The sequence below is a fragment of the Procambarus clarkii genome, chromosome 69 (genome assembly GCF_040958095.1).
Source record: "Procambarus clarkii isolate CNS0578487 chromosome 69, FALCON_Pclarkii_2.0, whole genome shotgun sequence".
Classification (NCBI taxonomy): Eukaryota; Metazoa; Arthropoda; class Malacostraca; order Decapoda; family Cambaridae; genus Procambarus; species Procambarus clarkii.
Window position 1 is genome coordinate 8,767,850 of NC_091218.1, and position 22,958 is coordinate 8,790,807.

Genomic DNA, 22,958 nt, shown 5'->3' on the forward strand with positions numbered 1-22,958 from the left:
GTATATATTTTGTTCACCACAACTGTACAACTAAGCTGATATAGTTAGTTCAGGCACTAAGAGTCGTCGCTATACACAGATGGCGGCTGGCGGCTCCCTCACTCATTCAAGGTCACACGTACTAAACTTTCTCCCCCAACAATACTGTTTGCAGTGTTATTACCCTATATACACATATTATATATAAGTATCTACATGTTTTATGCACCGTAACTGTACACCTAAGCTTGTAGTGCGCCCAAAGAGCATAGTGGCCACCCTCTAAACAGCTAGACAAATCGTGCAGACGACGTTACCTCTGTCACCCAAATGGCTCCTCCCAGCATAATCCTTTTGCTGTTATTACACTAATACACACATTATATATAAGTATCTACATTTGTGTTCACCATAGAGAACCACTGACCTGGTATGGTGAATGCAAACAATAAAAGGTGGCCACACAGTCAGTAAACGATGCTGTCTCCCTCCGTCTTTCAGCATCACTCCTCCCACAGCGCTAATTATTACAAACAATCCTGCTATTATCACAACCCCTGGTTATTTATATCACAGTCATGGGTCATCTGTAATATTGTCATCGCTAAATAATAACAATAATATATTTATTTTGACATTTTTCGGCGATGCTGTGGTCACAAGCTGAACAGCAAAGCTGTTCGCTCATGCTGCGTGCGCCAGCCTTGGTTGCTCCAACAGTACTATGCCTCTTACACCTGAGAATATTGCCCACGATTTTTAAAAAAATGGCGTCTGTTTACAAGAGCCCTGAGGAAGCTTCTGTGAACCCGGTGTAGCCGCGGGCCATTTGAATCGGGCCTGGCACCCTATGGCGTATATATACGCCATGCGCACTGTGGGACATGTTACTCAGGGCGTATATATACACCATGCGCAGTTTAAGGATTAAACTCTGTTTAGTGTTTGCAAGTTATAGTTGTGTGTGTGTAAACTAAAGTCTTTGAAAATGTAATAGGTTATTACGAAACGCGTTCAAGTGTCGCGTCAAACTAGAAATAAAAATTTTGGAGAATTTATTTTTCAATTACCATCAACAGTGAAAAGAAATATAAGAAATATTGAGAAAATTCGTGTCAGAATTATTAATCTTACTTTTTCGGTCATATTTAATAATATATGTCTACAGGAAAGACTGCTACCAAAATATACTAATATATATATATATATATATATATATATATATATATATATATATATATATTAGTATATTTTGGTATATATATATATATATATATATATTAGTATATTTTGGTAGCAGTCTTTCCTGTAGACATATATTATTAAATATGACCGAAAAAGTAAGATTAATAATTCTAACACGAATTTTCTCAATCTTTCGTACATTAAGCTTCACTGTTGGAGGTAAGCTTCACTGTTTTTTATTTACCTCCAACAGTGAAGCTTAATGTACGAAAGATTGAGAAAATTCGTGTTAGAATTATTAATCTTACTTTTTCGGTCATATTTAATAATATATATATATATATATATATATATATATATATATATATATATATATATATATATATATATATATATATATATATATATGTATATATATATATGTGTGTGTGTATCACGAAAAATAAACACGTGATTAAAAATGTGACAATGTCAGACCACGGAGGAAAAATGAAACAGGAATTTCCTTAAGTACTTTCGTATATTAGTACATCTTCAGAAGGAGTGAAGATTAATACATCTTCACTCCTTCTGAAGATGTATTAATATACGAAAGTACTTAAGGAAATTCCTGTTTCATTTTTCCTCCGTGGTCTGACACTGTCATATATATATATATATAAGGCACAACTCTCCTAAACACGAGAGTGAAGTATACAACTTTAGAACACTTTCCCACCAGGAGACTCGAACCCTAGCCAGCACAGAAGCCTTCCAGCAACTGGCATAACAGGTACGCCTTAACCCGCTCCACCACCAGCTCAGACCCTTAAAAGAGATGGTAATTTCGGAGTATTTAAATACACCAAAGATCACCACCTCCCAAGAGCACTAGAGCAAGTGAGGGGTCATTTCTGTGCTGGCTAGGGTTCGAGTCTCCTGGTGGGAAAGTGTTCTAAAGTTGTATACTTCACTCTCGTGTTTAGGAGAGTTGTGCCTTAAGCATAGACACTGTGTCTTCCCATATTAACAGGGACTTGATGAAATAAACGTATAAATGACCCCTCACTTGCTCTAGTGCTCTTGGGAGGTGGTGATCTTTGGTGTATTTAAATACTCCGAAATTACCATCTCTTTTAAGGGTCTGAGCTGGTGGTGGAGCGGGTTAAGGCGTACCTGTTATGCCAGTTGCTGGAAGGCTTCTGTGCTGGCTAGGGTTCGAGTCTCCTGGTGGAAAGTGTTCTAAAGTTGTATACTTCACTCTCGTGTTTAGGAGAATTGTGCCTTAAGTATAGACACTGTGTCTTCCCATATTAACAGGGACTTGATGAAATAAACGTATAAATGACCCCTCACTTGCTCTAGTGCTCTTGGGAGGTGGTGATCTTTGGTGTATTTAAATACTCCGAAATTACCATCTCTTTTAAGGGTCTGAGCTGGTGGTGGAGCGGGTTAAGGCGTACCTGTTATGCCAGTTGCTGGAAGGCTTCTGTGCTGGCTAGGGTTCGAGTCTCCTGGTGGGAAAGTGTTCTAAAGTTGTATACTTCACTCTCGTGTTTAGGAGAGTTGTGCCTTAAGCATAGACACTGTGTCTTCCCATATTAACAGGGACTTGATGAAATAAACGTATAAATGACCCCTCACTTGCTCTAGTGCTCTTGGGAGGTGGTGATCTTTGGTGTATTTAAATACTCCGAAATTACCATCTCTTTTAAGGGTCTGAGCTGGTGGTGGAGCGGGTTAAGGCGTACCTGTTATGCCAGTTGCTGGAAGGCTTCTGTGCTGGCTAGGGTTCGAGTCTCCTGGTGGGAAAGTGTTCTAAAGTTGTATATATATATATATGTCGTACCTAGTAGCCAGAACTCACTTCTCAGCCTACTATGCAAGGCCCGATTTGCCTAATAAGCTAAGTTTTCATGAATTAATTGTTTTTCGTATCTAACCTACCTAACCTAACCTAACCTAACTTTTTCGGCTACCTAACCCAACCTAACCTATAAAGATAGGTTAGGTTAGGTTAGGTAGGGTTGGTTAGGTTCGGTCATATATCTACGTTAATTTTAACTCCAATAAAAAAAATTGACCTCATACATGTTGAAATGGGTAGCTTTATCATTTCATAAGAAAAAAAATAGAGAAAATATATTAATTCAGGAAAACTTGGCTTATTAGGCCAAATCGGGCCTTGAATAGTAGGCCGAGAAGTGCGTTCTGGCTACTAGGTACGACATATATATATATATATATATATATATATATATATGTCGTACCTAATAGCCAGAACGCACTTCTCAGCCTACTATTCAAGGCCCGATTTGCCTAATAAGCCAAGTTTTCATGAATTAATGTTTTTTCGTCTACCTAACCTACCTAACCTAACCTAACCTAGCTTTTTTTGGCTACCTAACCTAACCTTACCTATAAATATAGGTTAGGTTAGGTTAGGTAGGGTTGGTTAGGTTCGGTCATATATCTACGTTAATTTTAACTCCAATAAAAAAAATTGACCTCATACATAGAGAAAAGGGTTGCTTTATCATTTCATAAGAAAAAAATTATAGTAAATATATTAATTCAGGAAAACTTGGCTTATTAGGCAAATCGGGCCTTGAATAGTAGGCTGAGAAGTGAGTTCTGGCTACTAGGTACGACATATATATATATATATATATATATATATATATAGATATATATATATATATATATATATATATATATATATATATATATGTCGTACCTAGTAGCATATATATATATATATATGCTATATATATATATATATATATATATATACATATATATATATATATATATATATATATAATATATATATATATATATATATATATGTATATATATATATATATTATATATAGCATATATATATATATATATGCTACTAGATACGACATATATATATATATATATATATATATATATATATATGTCGTACCTAGTAGCCAGAAACTCACTTCTCAGCCTACTATGCAAGGCCCGATTTGCCTAATAAGCCAAGTTTTCATGAATTAATGTTTTTTCGTCAACCTAACCTACCTAACCTAACCTAACCTAGCTTTTTTTGGCTACCTAACCTAACCTTACCTATATATATAGGTTAGGTTAGGTTAGGTAGGGTTGGTTAGGTTCGGTCATATATCTACGTTAATTTTAACTCCAATAAAAAAAAATTGACCTCATACATAGTGAAAAGGGTAGCTTTATCATTTCATAAGAAAAAAATTATAGTAAATATATTAATTCAAGAAAACTTGGCTTATTAGGCAAATCGGGCCTTGAATTGTAGGCTGAGAAGTGAGTTCTGGCTACTAGGTACGACATATATATATATATATATATATATATATATATATATATATATATATATATATGTCGTACCTAGTAGCCAGAACGCACTTCTCAGCCTACTATGCAAGGCCCGATTTGCCAAATAAGCCAAGTTTTCCTGAATTAATAAATTTTCTCTAATTTTTTTCTTATGAAATGATAAACCTACCCATTTCATTATATACGAGGTCAATTTTTTTTTATTGGAATTAAAATTAACGTAGATATATGATCGAACCTAACCAACCCTACCTAACCTATCTTTATAGGTTAGGTTAGGTAGCCGAAAAAGTTAGGTTAGGTTAGGTAGTCGAAAAACAATTAATTCATGAAAATTTGGCTTATTAGGCAAATCGGGCCTTGCATAGTAGGCTGAGAAGTGCGTTCTGGCTACTAGGTACGACATATATATATATATATATATATATATATATATATATATATATATATATATATATATACAGTGGTACCTCGCATAACGATCGCCCCAAAGACGAACATTTTGGGTAACGAACGGCCCGATCAGTGTCAAATCGTCCCGTATGACGAATGCTGGTTTGAGTAACGTCAACACCACATGGTGGGGTCGCGCTGCTTCTTGCACATTCTTAGACGCCTCGGACGATGCACATAAATTATGTTGTTCTTGTTTAAAGATGCTAATGATGCTGGGATATAAAAGGGTGACTGCCGAGATGTTGCAAAGCATTGACGTTTTTGCAGGAAAAAAGAAATGAAATGTCTGATATACAACAAATGTCAAAAAGGTTCGTTCGGTGTTCGGCAGGTAGGCTGCTCCATTATAACAATCTTTCTTTGTTTCAAATGTGTTCCATTTGTTTTGTAATTTTCATTTACATCTCAATAATGGAGAAGCCTATCTTACATACACTGAATAAACCATTATGACATTTTCCTTTCGTCAAATGTGTTCAATATTTATTTTTCATTTGTCTTATAGCAAAAGGTTCGTTCGGTGGTCGGCAGGTAGGCTGCTCCATGTTTCTTACATACAAAAAATGTAAATAATAAAAAAAATGAAGAATTTTGAAAACCAGTACAAATGTCAAAAAGGTTCGTTCGGTGGTCTACAGGTCGGCTGCTCCATGTTTCTTAAATAAAAAAAAAAACAAAAAATAAAAGAACTATTGAAACAATTTGAAAAATGGACAAATGCCATAAAGGTTTGTTCAGTGTTTGTCGGGTAGGCTGCTCCATTATTGAGACGTAAGTGACAAATACAAAACAAATGGAACACATTTGAAACAAAGAAAGATTGTCATAATGGAGCAGCCTACCCGACAAACACTGAACGAACCTTTTGTTTTAACGAATATGAAAGACTAGGGCTGTTGGCTGGGTTAGTACTGCCTGAGCAACCATTTGTAGCACACGTGCCTCTGGCTCTCAAACACCTGTCCCACACGGTGTTGAAAGACTGCGCTCAGTCGGTGCAATTCAGACCCCTATTGTTTGAAGAACATAAGGGTCATAACATTGGTGAAGCTAGGCGCAATAAGGGCTTAACACAACGGTCGGATGCCAGTGATGCAGCACCTATGAGGATGATACAGCGAGCGTATCCAGTTGTAGCTCTGAGCCCCACCCTTGCCATCTCCAATTTATATAGATGATACAGAGATGAATCGTTTTCTGCGTTCAATGATGACGCATCTGATACAAGTTGCATAGATGAACAGTGTTAGCGGCTTCCATGGTGGTGTTGTTCATTGATATTTTCAAGAATACCTGAATCTCTTCCTGACTGATGGACACTCTTTGAGGCTAGCTGAATCTCTTCCTGACTGATGGACACTCTTTGAGGCTAGCTGAATCTCTTCCTGTGTGGGACCTTACAAAGCGATCTTTTCAAGACTACCTTACAAATTGAGCTTTTCCTATAATCGTTTCAATACTACCTTATGCTTTACAAGCTTGGCTACATACCACCTACAAGTACTAAAGCCAAGGGTGCACACGAGTTCGTTATTTGCAAGCACACAGAACGATGAAACAGGAAACGAAAATCTATCTGTAGCTGGTGCAAGGAGAACAAAGTCGCGCTGTGTACCATGGACTACTTCGTTGACTATTACGCACCTCCAAAGTACTGAGTGTGTAATACTTTGTGTTACTGTGTAAATAGTATGTGAAACTGTACATATTATAATTTTAGTGAATTTTTACCACGTAATATTGTGACTAAACATTTATTGTGGACACATTACTGACACATGTATCACAGTTTCATGGAAAATTATGAACATTCTACTGTATACATATTGTAAAGGTCACAAATATGCATCATATACGATAAAAGAAACAAATAAAACCGCGTTGAAAATGTATAGAAAAAATATTTGAAAATATATTTGTGGCAACATGCAGTGCTTGAATGGCCTGCGCGACCTTGTCTGGGAGCTTCACACACGGGTGACCAGGCCCTGATGACGTCACAGCGCACCTTGTCCACGCCCTCACACCCAAAGTAAGTGGAATTTGGTAATTATTTTTACATAGACATGTTCAGGGATGGTAATTTATCATTTTGCAAAGAAAAATTATATTTTGGGGAACATTTGATGTAATGCACACTGGGTGAATTTCACAATAAACACAGTGCATCACACTGGTTACATGGGGCACACTTGTTTTGTATGACGTCCGTTTCACATGACAAACATGGAACGGATTAAATTCGTTATGCGAGGTACCACTGTATATATATATATATATATATATATATATATATATATATATATATATATATATATATATATATATATATATATATATATATATATATATATTAAATATATATATATATATATATATATTAAATATATATATATATATATATATATATATATATATATATATATATATATATATATATATATATATATATATATATATATATATATATATATATATATATATGTCGTACCTAGTAGCCAGAATGCACTTTTCAGCCTACTATGCAGGGCCCGATTTGCCTAATAAGCCAAGTTTTCATGAATTAATTGTTTTTCGACTACCTAACCTACCTAACCTAACCTAACCTAACTTTTTTGGCTACCTAACCTAACCTAACCTATAAAGATAGGTTAGGTAGGGTTGGTTAGGTTCAGTCATATATCTACGTTAATTTTAACTCCAATAAAAAAAATTTGACCTCATACATAATAAAATGGGTAGTTTTATCATTTCATAAGAAAAAAATTAGAGAAAATATATTAATTCAGGAAAACTTGGCTTATTAGGCAAATCGGGCCTTGCATAGTTGGCTGAGAAGTGAGTTCTGGCTACTAGGTACGACTTATATATATATATATATATATATATATATATATATATATATATATATATATATATATATATATATATATATATTTTAGTATATTTTGGTAGCATTCTTTCCTGTAGACATTATTAAATATGACCGAAAAAGTAAGATTAATAATTCTAACACGAATTTTCTCAATATTTCTTATGTTTCTTTTCACTGTCGATGGTAATTGAAAAATCAGTTCAACAAAATTCATTTTTATTTCTAGTCTGACGCCACACTTGAACGCTTTTCGTAATAACTTATTACATTTTCAAAGACTTTAGTTTACACACACACAACTATAACCTGCAAACACTAAACAGATTTCTTACTATGCTATAATTCAAATGGTTTTTCATTTTATATACCTGCATTTGGGTGAGGTGATATGTTACAACAGTTTTGGATGAAGTGAAAACAAACTTTCAACACAAGATAGAACACGAAATATCGGGTAAAGTTAAAGGGGAAGAATGGAAGTAAATGCAAAGGGCCTATTGGCCCATATTTCTTGATGCTTCTATATTGGTGCGGAGTCTTGAAGTGGGTAGAATATAGTTGTGCATTAATTGGCTGTTGATTGCTGGTGTTGACTTCTTAATGTGTAGTGCCTCGCAGATATCAAGCCGCCTGCTATCGGTGTATCTATCGATGATTTCCGTGTTTTTTGTTAAGACTTCTCTGGTGATGGTATGGTTGTGGGAAGAGATTATATGTTCCTTAATGGAGCCCTGTTGCTTATGTATCGTTAATCGCCTGGAAAGAGATGTTGTTGTCTTGCCTATATACTGAGTTCTTTGAGGCTTACAGTCCCCAAGTGGGCATTTGAAGGCATAGACGACATTGGTCTCTTTCAAACCGTTCTGCTTTGTGTCTGGAGAGTTTCTCATGAGTAGGTTGGCAGTTTTCTTGGTTTTATAGTAAATCGTCAATTGTATCGTCTGATTTTTGTCTGTAGGGATAACGTTTCTATTAACAATCTCTTTCAGGACCCTTTCCTGCATTTTATGAGCTGTGGAAAAGAAGTTCCTGTAAAATAGTCTAATAGGGGGTACAGGTGTTGTGTTAGTTGTCTCTTCAGAGGTTGCATGGCGTTTCACCTTCCTTCTTATGATGTCTTCAACGAAACCATTTGAGAAGCCGTTGTTGACTAGGACCTGCCTTACCCTACAAAGTTCTTTATCGACTTGCTTCCATCCTGAGCTGTGGCTGAGAGCACGGTCGACATAAGCATTAATAACACTCCTCTTGTACCCGTCTGGGCAGTCACTATTGGCATTGAGGCACATTCCTATGTTTGTTTCTCTAGTGTAGACTGCAGTGTGGAAACCTCTGCTCCTTTCCATGACTGTTACATCTAGAAATGGCAGCTTCCCATCCTTCTCCATCTTGTAGGTGAAACGCAACACAGAATTCCGCTCAAATGCGTCCTTCAGCTCCTGCAGATGTCTGACCTTAGGTACCTGAGTAAAAATGTCATCAACATACCTGCAGTATATGGCCAGTTTCAAGTTCATGTCGACTAAGACCTTTTGTTCGATGGTACCCATATAGAAGTTCGCAAACAGAACACCTAGGGGAGAACCCATAACGACCCCATCTACTTGCTTATACATGTGCCCATCCAGGCTCAAGAAGGGTGCCTCTTTAGTACAAGCTTGGAGTAGTTTAATTAGAATGTTTTCTGGTATGTCAAGAGGAGTACAGGTCAGCTCACGATACACTCTGCCCGCTATATATATATATATATATATATATATATATATATATATATATATATATATATATATATATATATATATATATATATATATATATATTATTAAATATGACCGAAAAAGTAAGATTAATAATTCTAACACGAATTTTCTCAATCTTTCGTACATTTCTTTTCACTGTTGGAGGTAATTCAAAAATCAATTCTCCAAAATTCATTTTTATTTCTAGTCTGACGCGACACGAGCGCGTTTCGTAAAACTTATTACATTTTCAAAGACTTTAGTTTACAAATACACAACTGAATAGAACTTATGCATCTCCGATTTTGTTTATATCTACATTTGAGTGAGGTGGATGGGGTGAGGTGGCATTAATAGGGTATTAATTTCATCAACACAAGACAGAACAAGAGGTGGCATTAATAGGGTATTAATTTCATCAACACAAGACAGAACACGAAACAATGGGTATTGAAATGGAAGTGATTGTAGAAAGCCTATTGGTCCATATTTCTTGATGCTTCTATATTGGAGCGGAGTCTTGAGGTGGGTAGAATATAGTTGTGCATTAATTGGCTGTTGATTGCTGGTGTTGACTTCTTGATGTGTAGTGCCTCGCAAACGTCAAGCCGCCTGCTATCGCTGTATCTCTCGATGATTTCTGTGTTGTTTACTAGGATTTCTCTGGCGATGGTTTGGTTGTGGGAAGAGATTATATGTTCCTTAATGGAGCCCTGTTGTTTATGCATCGTTAAACGCCTAGAAAGAGATGTTGTTGTCTTGCCTATATACTGGGTTTTTTGGAGCTTATAGTCCCCAAGTGGGCATTTGAAGGCATAGACGACGTTGGTCTCTTTTAAAGCGTTCTGCTTTGTGTCTGGAGAGTTTCTCATGAGTAGGCTGGCCGTTTTTCTGGTTTTATAGTAAATCGTCAGTTGTATCCTCTGATTTTTGTCTGTAGGGATAACGTTTCTATTAACAGTATCTTTCAGGACCCTTTCCTCTGTTTTATGAGCTGTGGAAAAGAAGTTCCTGTAAAATAGTCTAATAGGGGGTATAGATGTTGTGTTAATTGTCTCTTCAGAGGTTGCATGGCGTTTCACTTTCCTTCTTATGATGTCTTCGACGAAACCATTGGAGAAGCCGTTGTTGACTAGGACCTGCCTTACCCTACAGAGTTCTTCGTCGACTTGCTTCCATTCTGAGCTGTGGCTTAGAGCACGGTCGACATATGCGTTAATAACACTCCTCTTGTACCTGTCTGGGCAGTCGCTGTTGGCATTTAGGCACATTCCTATGTTCGTTTCCTTAGTGTAGACTGCAGTGTGGAAACCTCTGCTCTTTTCCATGACTGTTACATCTAGAAAGGGCAGCTTCCCATTCTTTTCCATCTCGTAAGTGAAACGCAGCACGGAACTCTGCTCAAATACCTCCTTCAGCTCCTGCAGATGTCTGACATCAGGTACCTGTGTAAAAATGTCGCCAACATACCTGCAGTATATGGCCGGTTTCAAGTTCATGTCGACCAAGACTTTTTGCTTGATGGTACCCATGTAGAAGTTTGCAAACAGGACACCTATGGGAGACCCCATGGCGACCCCATCTACTTGTTTATACATGTGCCCATCCGGGCTCAAGAAGGGTGCCTCTTTAGTACAAGCTTGGAGTAGTTTCCTTAGAATATTCTCGGGTATGTCAAGAGGAGTACAGGCTGGATCACGATACACTCTGTCGGCTATCATCCCGATTGTCTCGTCCACAGGTACGTTGGTAAACAGAGATTCTACGTCCAACGAGGCTCTTATCCCTGTGGCCCGTGTGCCCCGCAGTAAGTCAACAAATTCCTTTGGAGACTTAAGGCTGAAGGCGCAAGGAACATAAGGAGCCAGCAGGCCGTTGAGTCGCTTCGCCAGTCTGTACGTGGGTGTGGGTATCTGGCTAATGATTGGCCGAAGTGGCTTTCCAGGCTTGTGTGTCTTGACATTTCCATACGCATATCCAGGTTTATATTCCCCAATGATCTTTGGCAGGTGGAGTCCGGATTTCTTGGCGTTCACAGTTTCGATGATACCACTTCTCTTTAGAAAGAGAAGTGGTATCCATAGTGTTACAAGGCATGGGGAGGCAGCCAGCTCAGACAAACCAGCCGCTGGACGATTTATTGACGAATTTAAAGAGTTTGCAGAGGCTGAGGGATACCTACCGCAACAAGTGTTTAATTGTGACGAAACAGGACTGTTTTGGAAAAGAATGCCTAAGAGGACATACATTACCAAGGAGGAAAAATCCTTGCCTGGACACAAGCCTATGAAAGATAGGTTTACGCTTGTGCTGTGTTCAAATGCGAGTGGCGATTTGAAAATTAAACCCTTGCTAGTGTATCATTCTGAAAATCCAAGGGTTTTCAAACAGTATAAAGTGCAGAAAACCCATTTGTGTGTGATGTGGAAGTCTAATAAAAAAGCATGGGTGACTAGGCTTATTTTTTCGGAGTGGGTGAATGAAGTGTTGTGCCCTGCCATAGAAAAATATCTGCAGGAGAAACATTTGCCACTCAAAGACGTGCTTCTCCTCGACAATGCTCCTGCTCATCCTCCAGGCTTGGAAGATGATTTGTTGCCCAGATACAATAAATTCCTCACAGTTAAATTCCTTCCACCTAACACCACTCCTCTAATTCAGCCTATGGACCAGAAAATCATAGCAAATTTTAAGAAACTTTATGAAAGGGCACTTTTCCGGAAATGTTTTGAAGTGACTGAAGCCACAAACCTCACCCTCAAAAGTTCTGGAGACAGCATTTTAACATTTGTAGTGCTTTAAAACTCGTTGACAAAGCCTGGCAAGAAGTGACTCAAAGAACCCTGATCTCTGGCTGGAGAAAATTGTGGCCTGAATGTGTGAGAGAACTAGACTTTGAGGGGTTTGAGCCTATAAATGATGCGCCTATTGTTGAGGAAATTGTTAGTCTAGGCCAGCAAATGGGCTTGGAATTGGATGGTGATGATGTGGAGGAGTTGGTGGAAGAACACAACGAAGAACTGACCACCGAAGAACTCCTAGCCCTTCAACAGGAACAGCAAGCCAACGCAGCAGCGGATGATTCTGCAGTGGAGGAGGAGGTGGCAGCAGCAGCAGCGAATGTCCCTTCTGCAGTAATTAAGAAGGTGTGTCAGATGTGGGAAGAGATTCAAACAATTGTTGAAAAGACTCACCCAGAGAAAGCTGTAGTAGGCCGTTGTCTTAATCTTTTCAATGACAATGTGATGCCTTACTACAGAGAGAGCTTGCGAAGAAGGGAAAAGCAAGCTTCCATGGACAGATTTGTGGTGAGGAAATCGAGCAGTGAGCCTCAACCAACACCTAGTGGCACTCAGATAAAACGTCCCAGGGAGAGCACACCAGAAAGGTCCTCACTGCCTGATGTGATAATGGAAGGGGACTCCCCTTCCAAAAAGTAACTCCTCTCCTCCTCCCCCCTCCTCACCATCTTCCATATGCCTAGAGCACTCGACAGCAAGGTAAGTAATAACTGGAACATAGTTTTGTAGGTTTATTTAGATGAATTAGGTATAAAAATTTAGTTTGATGTGTGTTTTTTGGGGTAGTCAGGAATGGATTAATTCGTTTCCCTTTATTTCTTATGGGGAAATTAGCTTCGGAATGCGAGTTTTCGGAATACGAGGCGTCTCCAGGAACCAATTAAACTCTTAACCCTTAACATGCTCGGGGTCTAATATCCTGCTATCCACACAGGCGCATGTCATTTTGAAAAAAAAAAAATTTTTTTTTTTTGCTAATCTGTTAAGTTCTGTTCACTGATCACGGGAAAAATAAAAAAAAAATTCTATTGTACTTACTTTTGTTGCAATAGAGCCGAGAAGCTCGGTGATGACGTCACAATCTGCATGTTCGCTCATGCAGTACACGCCCGGGAGATGTTGCGCGCGGTCCTCAAACAGCCAGAGTTGCCACAAATATATTTTCGCGCTATTTATTTACAATGTCTAAGCGCATTTTATCTAATTTTTTTTCACTAATTGTGTTTCAAATACTGTTTGAACATATTTTGTATCAATAATTGTTGCATATTTGAGTATACACAGGCGCACACAAATGTTTTCAATTACGGCAATATAATATGTCATTACAGTCTATTATATTGTATGTTCTGCTTATATTTGTATATATTTACACACACGCACACGCTATCTGCTTATATGTTTACATATTTACACACTCGCACACGCTATACACACTTTGAAGCACACTTAGAAGATTTCTAGACTGTGGTAGTCATTGAAGCAGTCGACAGCACATAATGGGATACCACACGTTTCACACCATGTTTGCACAAGCTTCCGTTTCTTGTCTCTACGTGTCGTTGTTTTACACACCAAGCAATCACGTTGGGCTATTGCACGCTTCACACCAGGTGGCAAATACTTAAGTTTGTGTGCTAGGAAGCCTTCAGTGTGAGTGAGGCGTGGAGTACCAGCATGCTGCAACAGTGGGTTTATGATGGGCCGCTGAATACCTGGGACATCTTTTGCAAACTTTCCTAATAACTGTATTGCAGCATCAAATACAAAGTCTAGGAAAGTGGGCTTACGTCCAGTTCTCACAAGGTACATGTTGAAACAGTTCAGCATGCTCATGTCCACAAGATGGAAGAACACTTTTTTCGTCCACCTACATGTCTTCCGCACACACTCTGCAGTGCCAATCATCATGTCTGATTTATCAATCAACCGCATGTTGATATTATAGTCTAAAACACAGTCTGGCTTATATAGTGGTGCGTTTGTTTTATGGCTCACTTTCCCACTGTTCACCATTGTTCCATCATGAATTGTTGTCAACAAGTTCACCTCTCTTTTGTCTATCCACCGAACTGACAGAATGTTATCACTTTTCCTTCTCTGACACTCACCAACTGCAATGTTGTTGTCAAACACAGGCATTTCCCTTCGTTGTGGCTTTACTGTACCAACCAATCCGGTTCTATTTTCTAGCAAGAACCGAGCTAGCAAGGGACTTGTATAGTAATTATCTGTGTATAAAATGTGTCCCTTGTTCATCCACGGAGCCATGATGGTCTTCACTACACTCCCCAAGAATCCATGTTCGTCGTTACCGGGAATGTCTACATCACTAGCCGAGTACAGAATCATGTGTAACACGTATCCTGTCTCACAATCACAAAGAACAAAAAATTTCAGGCCAAATCGGTTTCGTTTTGAGGGAATGTACTGTTTGAATGGAACACGTCCCTTGAAAAGTATGAGAGATTCATCAACCACCAGCTTCTGTGCTGGTACGTAAAAATCTCTGAATTTTCCAATAACATCGTTCATGTAGTGCCTCACTCGCCACAGTCTATCATCAGGTGTTCGGTCCTGAACACTTCCAAAATGTAGACACCTGAGGAGTATCTGAAACCTGTCTCGTGACATATATTTCCCGAATAAAGGTGTTGGTATTGTCTTGTCCTTACTCCAATAGTCATTTATTGCATGTTTGTGACAGTGCTTCATCAACAAACAGAGTGCCAAAAACACATACATTTCCGCCACTGTGGTATTTTTCCAACGCTGCAGTCGTGAAAATTCTGTGATTTCCCTCTCAATCAGGTAAGCAGCATGCAGGTTCGTTTGGTGTACAATGTATTCCATGAGTGGTTCATCATAGAATGCTGTAAAATATTCCATCTCAGCCATGTCCTCACCTTGATTAGGGAAAAGGTTTGTAATCCCTACATCTTTATCGTCAAAGTGAGGAATATTAGGAATAAAATCGTCACCATCACTCCACTCAAGTACACCAGGCGTCCTGCGAGATGCAAAGGAAAGACGGCGAGGAAGCGATGCATACCGGCGACCAGGAGCTGAATACCGTCTGCGAGAAGCACGGCGGCTACGTGCACGTGAGGTGGGTGCACGTGAACACGAGGGTCTTGGTCCCTCATGTGGTGCCATGCGGTGGGGCTTGGCCGGGCGAGATGCTGCTGACGCGACAATTTCTCGCCCAGTTACACCACTGGTACCAGCCACAGGCTCAATAAAACTTTGATCTGAGTCACTAAACCCAGAAAAGGAGTCACCTCCCTCTGACTCGTCACCCTCAAACAGAAAATATCCACAGGAACTCTGAGGTCGTGGTAGAATTGGGGTAGAAAATGGGCGAGGAGGCATGGGAGAGCGTATAGGCCTCGCCATGGCATGGCGGTCATTCTCACTTTCACTGCTGCTGCTACTATCACCCGACAACTGTGTATAATCCTCATCGTTGTCTGAATCGTCAAACACACTTTCTTCACCTTCAGAGAATAATTCGTGGGCTATTTGCTCTGGGGTGAGGGACTGAGTGGTGCGTGCCCGTGAGGCGTTTGACCGTGCGCTCGCCATGGTGACTCTCGCTAAACTGAGGCCTCCCATGCCATCGAATCGTGAGCTGGATTTTTTTTCAAAATGGCCGCTGTTTACTAGAGCCCCTGGGCAGCGTATGGGACCCCCAGCTACACCGCGGGCCATTCAAATCGTGCGCGGTACCCATACACTTCATATGAAGTGAAGCGCAGTTGACTGGTAAAACGATTTACACTTCATATGAAGTGATGCGCACTTTAAGGGTTAAACTGAGGTATGCCTGTATATATATATATATATATATATATATATATATATATATATATATATATATATATATATATATATATATATATACATATATATATATATATATATATACATATATATATATATATATATATATATATATATATATATGTATATATATATACATATATATATATATATATATATATATATATATATATATATATATATATATATATATATATATATATATATATATATATATATATACTTGCGATAATTTCGAGTTACGATGTAAATTTCATTGAAAAATGCGACTCGACATCCGATGGTGTCGTCGACTTACGATATTTGTTGGTACACTTTCAGGTCTACCGAGCGCGTGGTTCCCAGTCACGCGGCCGACCTGCCTCAGTTTACTACAGCTGCCCGCTTAGTGACGATCGCGCCTATAAGAAATTCCGCTTTTGTGGTGATTTTTTGCATTTTGAACATTAAAGTAATTATTATATACCTTGCCATGAGTCCCAGGAAAGTCAGTGGTAAGGCTCAACATATGAAAACCCATGTAAGGATGAGCATATAGCAGATACAAGAGTACAGAATGTCTCTTCCTCAACAATTAAGAAAATGTGTGCAGCATGGGAAGAATTGCAAACCTTTGCTGAAACGACTCGCCCAAATCAAGCTGCAGTAGGTCGTTGCCTTAACCTATTCAATGACACTGATGCATCATTACAGACAAATGTTAAAATTAAGGGAACAACAAATGCCTCTTGACAAATTTGTAGTGAGACAAACAAGCACTGAATCATAACCAGGTTCTAGTGGTATTCAGGCAAAACGTAGGAAAGAGAGTACCCTAGAGAAAACATCACTGCCTGATGTGATAATGGAAGGGGACTCCCCTTCCAAACAGGAACAACTCTTCCTCCCCCCTCATCACCATCTTCCATACGCCATCAAGAGCCCTCCATAAAGGTAAGAGAGACTTTGGTACTGTATTGTAGTTAGAAAAAACATTGTATTCAGTATAAAATGTATTTGTATGTTAATATTTTTAGGGTGGGGAACGGATTAATTCAATTTCCTTTATTTCTTATGGGAAAAATAGCTTCGACTTACGATATTTCGACTTACGATCCGTCTCTGGGAACGGATTAGCATTGGAAGTAGAGGCTCCATTGTGTATATATATATATATATATATATATATATATATATATATATATATATATATATATATATATATATATATATATATATATATATATATATATATATATATATATATATATATATACTGTACTTAGTTTATAAATCAAATAGATAAGATTTGGTGGTCTTATCACCACCAAATCAACTAAGTCCAGATTTGTGTGAGACCAGTAGTCAATTTATCCATCATGGTTATGTTTGGTGAAGAGTATCACTCAATCTCAACAGTCCTGTAACGTAATTGTGTGTTCCCATAGTAAGTGTAAAATAATCCAGAGTTGTTCAATAAAACCCATGTGTTAAGATGTAACCCACAGTGTACTTATTGTCCAACTTAGACTAAGAATACTTGATCCTTCCCCCATTATCACATACGATACATACATTTCCTTCCATTATTCATAATAAAGTAAGGACATGTTTTGTTAGTCTGTACTCTCAGGTATGGCTTACAAACAGCCCTGCTGCTGCAATATGTTACCAAAATATATTATCCCATACTCCGGGATATGTTTATAAAAAATATTGGCCTTGCTGTGAATGTGTTAATCTGTCAGTAATATTAACCCTGCTTTGAAATAGCTAATGCAATGAATGTATAAAAATATTATGTAATTTGTATTAGTAAATAAAGTACTGTAATATTAGTTTTAGTTGTAAATACATCTAGCAAACTAAATATTCTTTTCCACAGGATAACAAGCCAGAGGAATGTTCAGTGTGTTTTAACGATTATGACGAAAATCAGCTACGACCTCGCACACTGCCATGTGGCCACACATTCTGCTGCCATTGTATTGACAATGCTATCAAGAATGGTAAGCTGACCTGCCCCAGCTGCCGTGCCGAGCACGCTGCCACAGCCTCTACTCAGTTCCCAATTAACTATGCTGTGGAGGCTTTTGTTAGGAAACTAAAAAATACCCAGCTAACAACTGAGGAAGTAGTGCCAGCAAAACCTTATGAAGGTCCCGCCAGAGGCATCAGTAAGACATTACGTTCCATGGTGCAGGAGCAGATGAGCAGCATCAGCCGCCTCATTATTAGCTGTGAAGAGGTACTGTCCCAGCTGGGGGACTGGAAGACTCATCACCTCCAGCTCCAGGACAGACTCTATGCTCTGGTAGAGCAGAATAAGTCAGCAATGAAACTCTTGGAACTGGAGGATACCAGTGTGGAAGATATGGCAACACAAGGAGAGGAAGGGAAGACTCAGCTGCAGGCCATGTTGGGGAACCTCGACACAGTCAACACTCCACAGGAGGTTGGCACAACCATAGACACAGCTGATGAGTACAAGATGAAGGTAGAAGATTGGGTCCGGAAGTGCCAGGAACTTTTCCCAGATGTCAAGACTGTCCACACCTCAGTGAAGGTACGCTGCTGAAGGTCACATTGTTCTCACCCAACTGAGTGTAGTATTGCCTCTATATAAACACTTTTGACATGGAGACACATCAAGATGAGAGTTGACTTTATATATAGGAAACTTTTTGCTCTAACACCTGAAACATTTTTATTAATAAAGTCAACTGTCATCTTGGTGTTTCTCTACACTGTGGTCAGTGTAGAGAAACACTATTACTTATATTTTTCAGTTACTATACTCAGAGCCTGATGCTTCATTATAGTCCAGTTACTTTACTCAGAGCCTGATGCTTCATTATAGTCCTGTTACTTTACTCAGAGCCTGATGCTTCATTATAGTCCAGTTACTTTACTCAGAGCCTGATGCTTCATTATAGTCCAGTTACTTTACTCAGAGCCTGATGCTTCATTATAGTCCAGTTACTTTACTCAGAGCCTGATGCTTCATTATAGTCCTGTTACTTTACTCAGAGCCTGATGCTTCATTATAGTCCAGTTACTTTACTCAGAGCCTGATGCTTCATTATAGTCCAGTTACTTTACTCAGAGCCTGATGCTTCATTACAGTCCAGTTACTTTACTCAGAGCCTGATGCTTCATTATAGTCCAGGTTCCACCATTAATGTTTGTGTTGGTAATGACAGGTGCAGGAGACCATCAGCGAGGCCCTGGAGATGATGACCACAGAGACAGGTGCCACAGCTGACCCCTTACACCTGGGAGACTCAGCCTCCAGCATCATGAATAAAGTTCTGGAAATCGCTGGAGAGATCCCCCAGAAGCAATTAACAGTAAGTTTTTTATTTTCTCTCGTGGTTCATATCACAAGATATTGAGTTGCGTTTTGAGGAGAGGAAGCCTGTTCTTAGGTTTATGGAGGTTCCCCAAGGTCAACAACTGACTTTCTCTAACATACAATACACAATAGTTGCCTAACTCCTGGTAAACATTTACTGGTAGGTGAACAACAGAAACAGGTGAAAAGAAACATGTGAATCATTTCCGTCCTGCATAAAGATTGAACCTGTGATCCTCTATTGAACCCAGGATCCTGGCCCCCTCACAGAGGCGCAGAGAGCGGGTGACACTCCACCAACCTACCGGGAAAGCATCCAGGAAGACAGTGAACCAAAACAGACCACTGCTGGGTTCGAAGAGACTGAAGCCTTGAAACTGCCAATAAACTCCCAAACAATGCCAGCACCAACCCCCTGCCAGTAGAGGGGGGCTGGAGCTACAGGTCCAGCACCAATCCCCTGCCAGTAGAGGGGGGCGGGAGCTACAGGTTCGGCACCAACCCCCTGCCAGTAGAGGGGGCCTGGAGCTACAGGTCCAGCACCATCCCCCTACCAGTAGAGGGGCTGGAGCTACAGGTCCAGCACCAACCCCCTGCCAGTAGAGGTGGGCATTAGGTACAGGTTCAGCACCAACCCCCTGCCAGTAGAGTGGGGCTGGAGCTACAGGTGTAGCACAAAACCCCTGCCAGTAGAGGGAGGCTGGAGCTACAGGTCCAGCACCAACCCCCTGCCAGTAGAGGGGGATTGGAGCTACAGGTGTAGCACCAACCCTCTGCCAGTAGAGGGGGGCTGGAGCTACAGGTCCAGCACTAAGCACATGCCAGTAAAAGGGGGCTAGAGCTACAGGTCCAGCACCAACCCCGTGCCAGTAGAGGGGCAGCTGGAGCTACAGGTTAAGCACCAACCCCCTGCCAGTAGAGGGGCAGCTGGAGCTACAGGTTAAGCACCAAACCCCCTGCCAGTAGAGTGGGGGCTGGTGCTACAGGTCCTGCACCAAACCCCCTGGAAGTAGAGGGGTGGCTGGAGCTACAGGTCCAGCACCAACCCCCCTGCCAGTAGAGGGGGGGCTGGAGCTACAGGTCCAGCTGGAGCTACAGGTCCAGCACCAACCCCCTGCCAGTAGAGGGGCAGCTGGAGCTACAGGTTAAGCACCAAACCCCCTGCCAGTAGAGTGGGGGCTGGAGCTACAGGTCCTGCACCAAACCCCCTGGAAGTAGAGGGGTGGCTGGAGCTACAGGTCCAGCACCAACCCCCCTGCCAGTAGAGGGGGGGGGGGGCTGGAGCTACAGGTCCAGCACCAACCCCGTGCCAGTAGAGGGCGGGGTGGAACTACAGGTCCAGCACCAACCCCCCTTCCAGTAGAGGAAGGCTGGAGCTGCAGGTCCAGCACCCAACCCCCCTGCCAGTAGAGGGGGGCTGGAGCTACAGGTCCAGCACATACCCCCTGTCAATAGAGGGGGGGCTGGAGCTACAGGTCCAGCACCAAACTCCCTGCAAGTAGAGGGGGGCTGGAGCTAAGGTCCAGCACCAACCCCCAGCCAGTAGAAGGGGGCTAGAGCTACAGATCCAACACCAACTACCAGGCAGTAGAGGGGGGCTGGAGCTACAGGTCCAGCACCAACCCACAGCCAGTAGAAGGGGGCTAGAGCTACAGATCCAACACCAACTACCAGGCAGTAGAGGGAGGCTGGAGCTACAGGTCCAGCACCAACCCCCCAGCCAGTGGAGGGGGTGCTGGAGCTACAGGTCCAGCACCAACCCCCTGCCAATAGAGGAGGGCTGGAGCTACAGGTCCAGCACCAAACCACCTGCAAGTAGAGGGGGGCTGGGGCTACAGGTCCAGCACCAACCCCCTGCCAGCAGAGGGGGGCTGGAGCTACAAGTCCAGCAGCAACACCCTGCCAGTAGAGGGGGTGGGAGCTACAGGTCCACCATTAACCTCCTGCTAGTAGAGGGGCTGGAGCTACAGGGCCAGCACCAACTCCCTGCCAGAAAAGGGGGGTTGGAGCTACTGGTCCAGCACCAACCCCCTGCCAGTAGAGGGGGGCTGAAGATACAGGTCCAGCACCAATCTCCAGTGCCAGTAGAGTGCGGCTTGAGCCACAGGTCCAGCACCAACCCACTGCCAGAAGAGGGGGGTTGGAGCTACAGGTCCAGCACCAACCCCCTGCCAGTAGACGGGGCGGGAGCTACAGGTTCAGCACCAACCCCCTGCCAGTAGAGGGGGTGTTACAGCCCTACTGGGGCGCAACCGGGTTCTTCTCTGATGGTATTAGAGTTTGGGTATCCGGCCCCAAGTTAGTAGTGGCTTTCAAGGGGTGTGTTCCGTAACGCAAGTTAAATTAAAGGGGGAGGGATACAAATGTTCCAATTTATTTATTTATATTCTCCATCACCATGAATAAATAAATATCAGTTACACGCAGGGGTTATAACTACACTATAATGTACAGGGTTGTCTTCCTCCGAAGACACTGGATGCTCCACGTTGCACACTTTGGGTAGCCCTGGTTCCTTCTTCCGTGGCCCACGATGAATCCTCTATGATTCTATTGGCGAATCTACCATGGCCACAGGCCAGCCAAATCACAGTCCCACTGGGTGCTCCGTCGTGGAGGCCTTCAACCACAATCCAGCCTGTAGCTGGCAGGTACTGATCAGCTCCGCTGTGTAGGCCACTCCACGACCGATACTAGGGTTGCAAGCCCTAGGCAGGGGGGACTCGTGTGATCCCGCTGATCACTCTCCTTACTAAGCACCACAGTGGCTAGTCTCTTCCACCAGCCAGTCCTGGATAAGGCGATTCCCGACACTGCCACGTCACAGGCAGGCTAATACTCTCAACAGAGGTTGTCCGGGGGTGACTCACAGCTTCTTCAAAGCAGACTGGTGAAGAGACCTTGGCTGCCTTGGGTAGACTGATCCATCGTCCAATACAGCAGTCCCAGGTCGACTCTGCAATCAGACACGTCATTAATACTGGGACGCTCTAAGGAACCTCACTTACAAGCTTAGACACAAACGTCCACCTCTCCACTCCATAGATGGCATTGCTGTCTAAGCGCCACCTCACGAGAGGTCAGCAGCGGCTATGTTATGAGCTGATTAAGACGGGAATCCAGCACCTGTGGCCGGTATATCCCGTCCTCACTAGATGGCGTTGTCCATTTGGAGTGGGTTTCGGGAGAGGACTCACAGATGGCGTTGTAGTCACTGCTCCGTGCTCCGATGCTGGACTCGGGTCTGTAACACCTCCCCACCAAAAAGAATTTGGTTTATAAAAGAGAAAACAAACCAAATTAGTACGTGGGTTCAACTCCAAATGGACTCACATACACAATGGACTGGAGTAGCGAGGATGTCTTGTCCGCAAAACTGTCCTAATGGGAAACTCTGGCACAAAGGAAACTTGAAGATGGTA

General features: G+C 41.2%; 1 protein-coding gene across 1 annotated transcript in view; it reads left to right on the plus strand.

Annotated features, from left to right (window-relative positions):
- The window catches only part of LOC138355802 (uncharacterized), a 34,506-nt gene that overhangs the window by 1,575 nt on the left and 9,973 nt on the right, over positions 1–22,958 (plus strand). The window contains exons 2-3 of the mRNA XM_069311332.1: positions 18,067–18,747; positions 19,385–19,531. Of these exons, the coding sequence (XP_069167433.1) occupies positions 18,067–18,747; positions 19,385–19,531 (828 nt within the window). The remainder of the gene's footprint in view (positions 1–18,066; positions 18,748–19,384; positions 19,532–22,958) is intronic.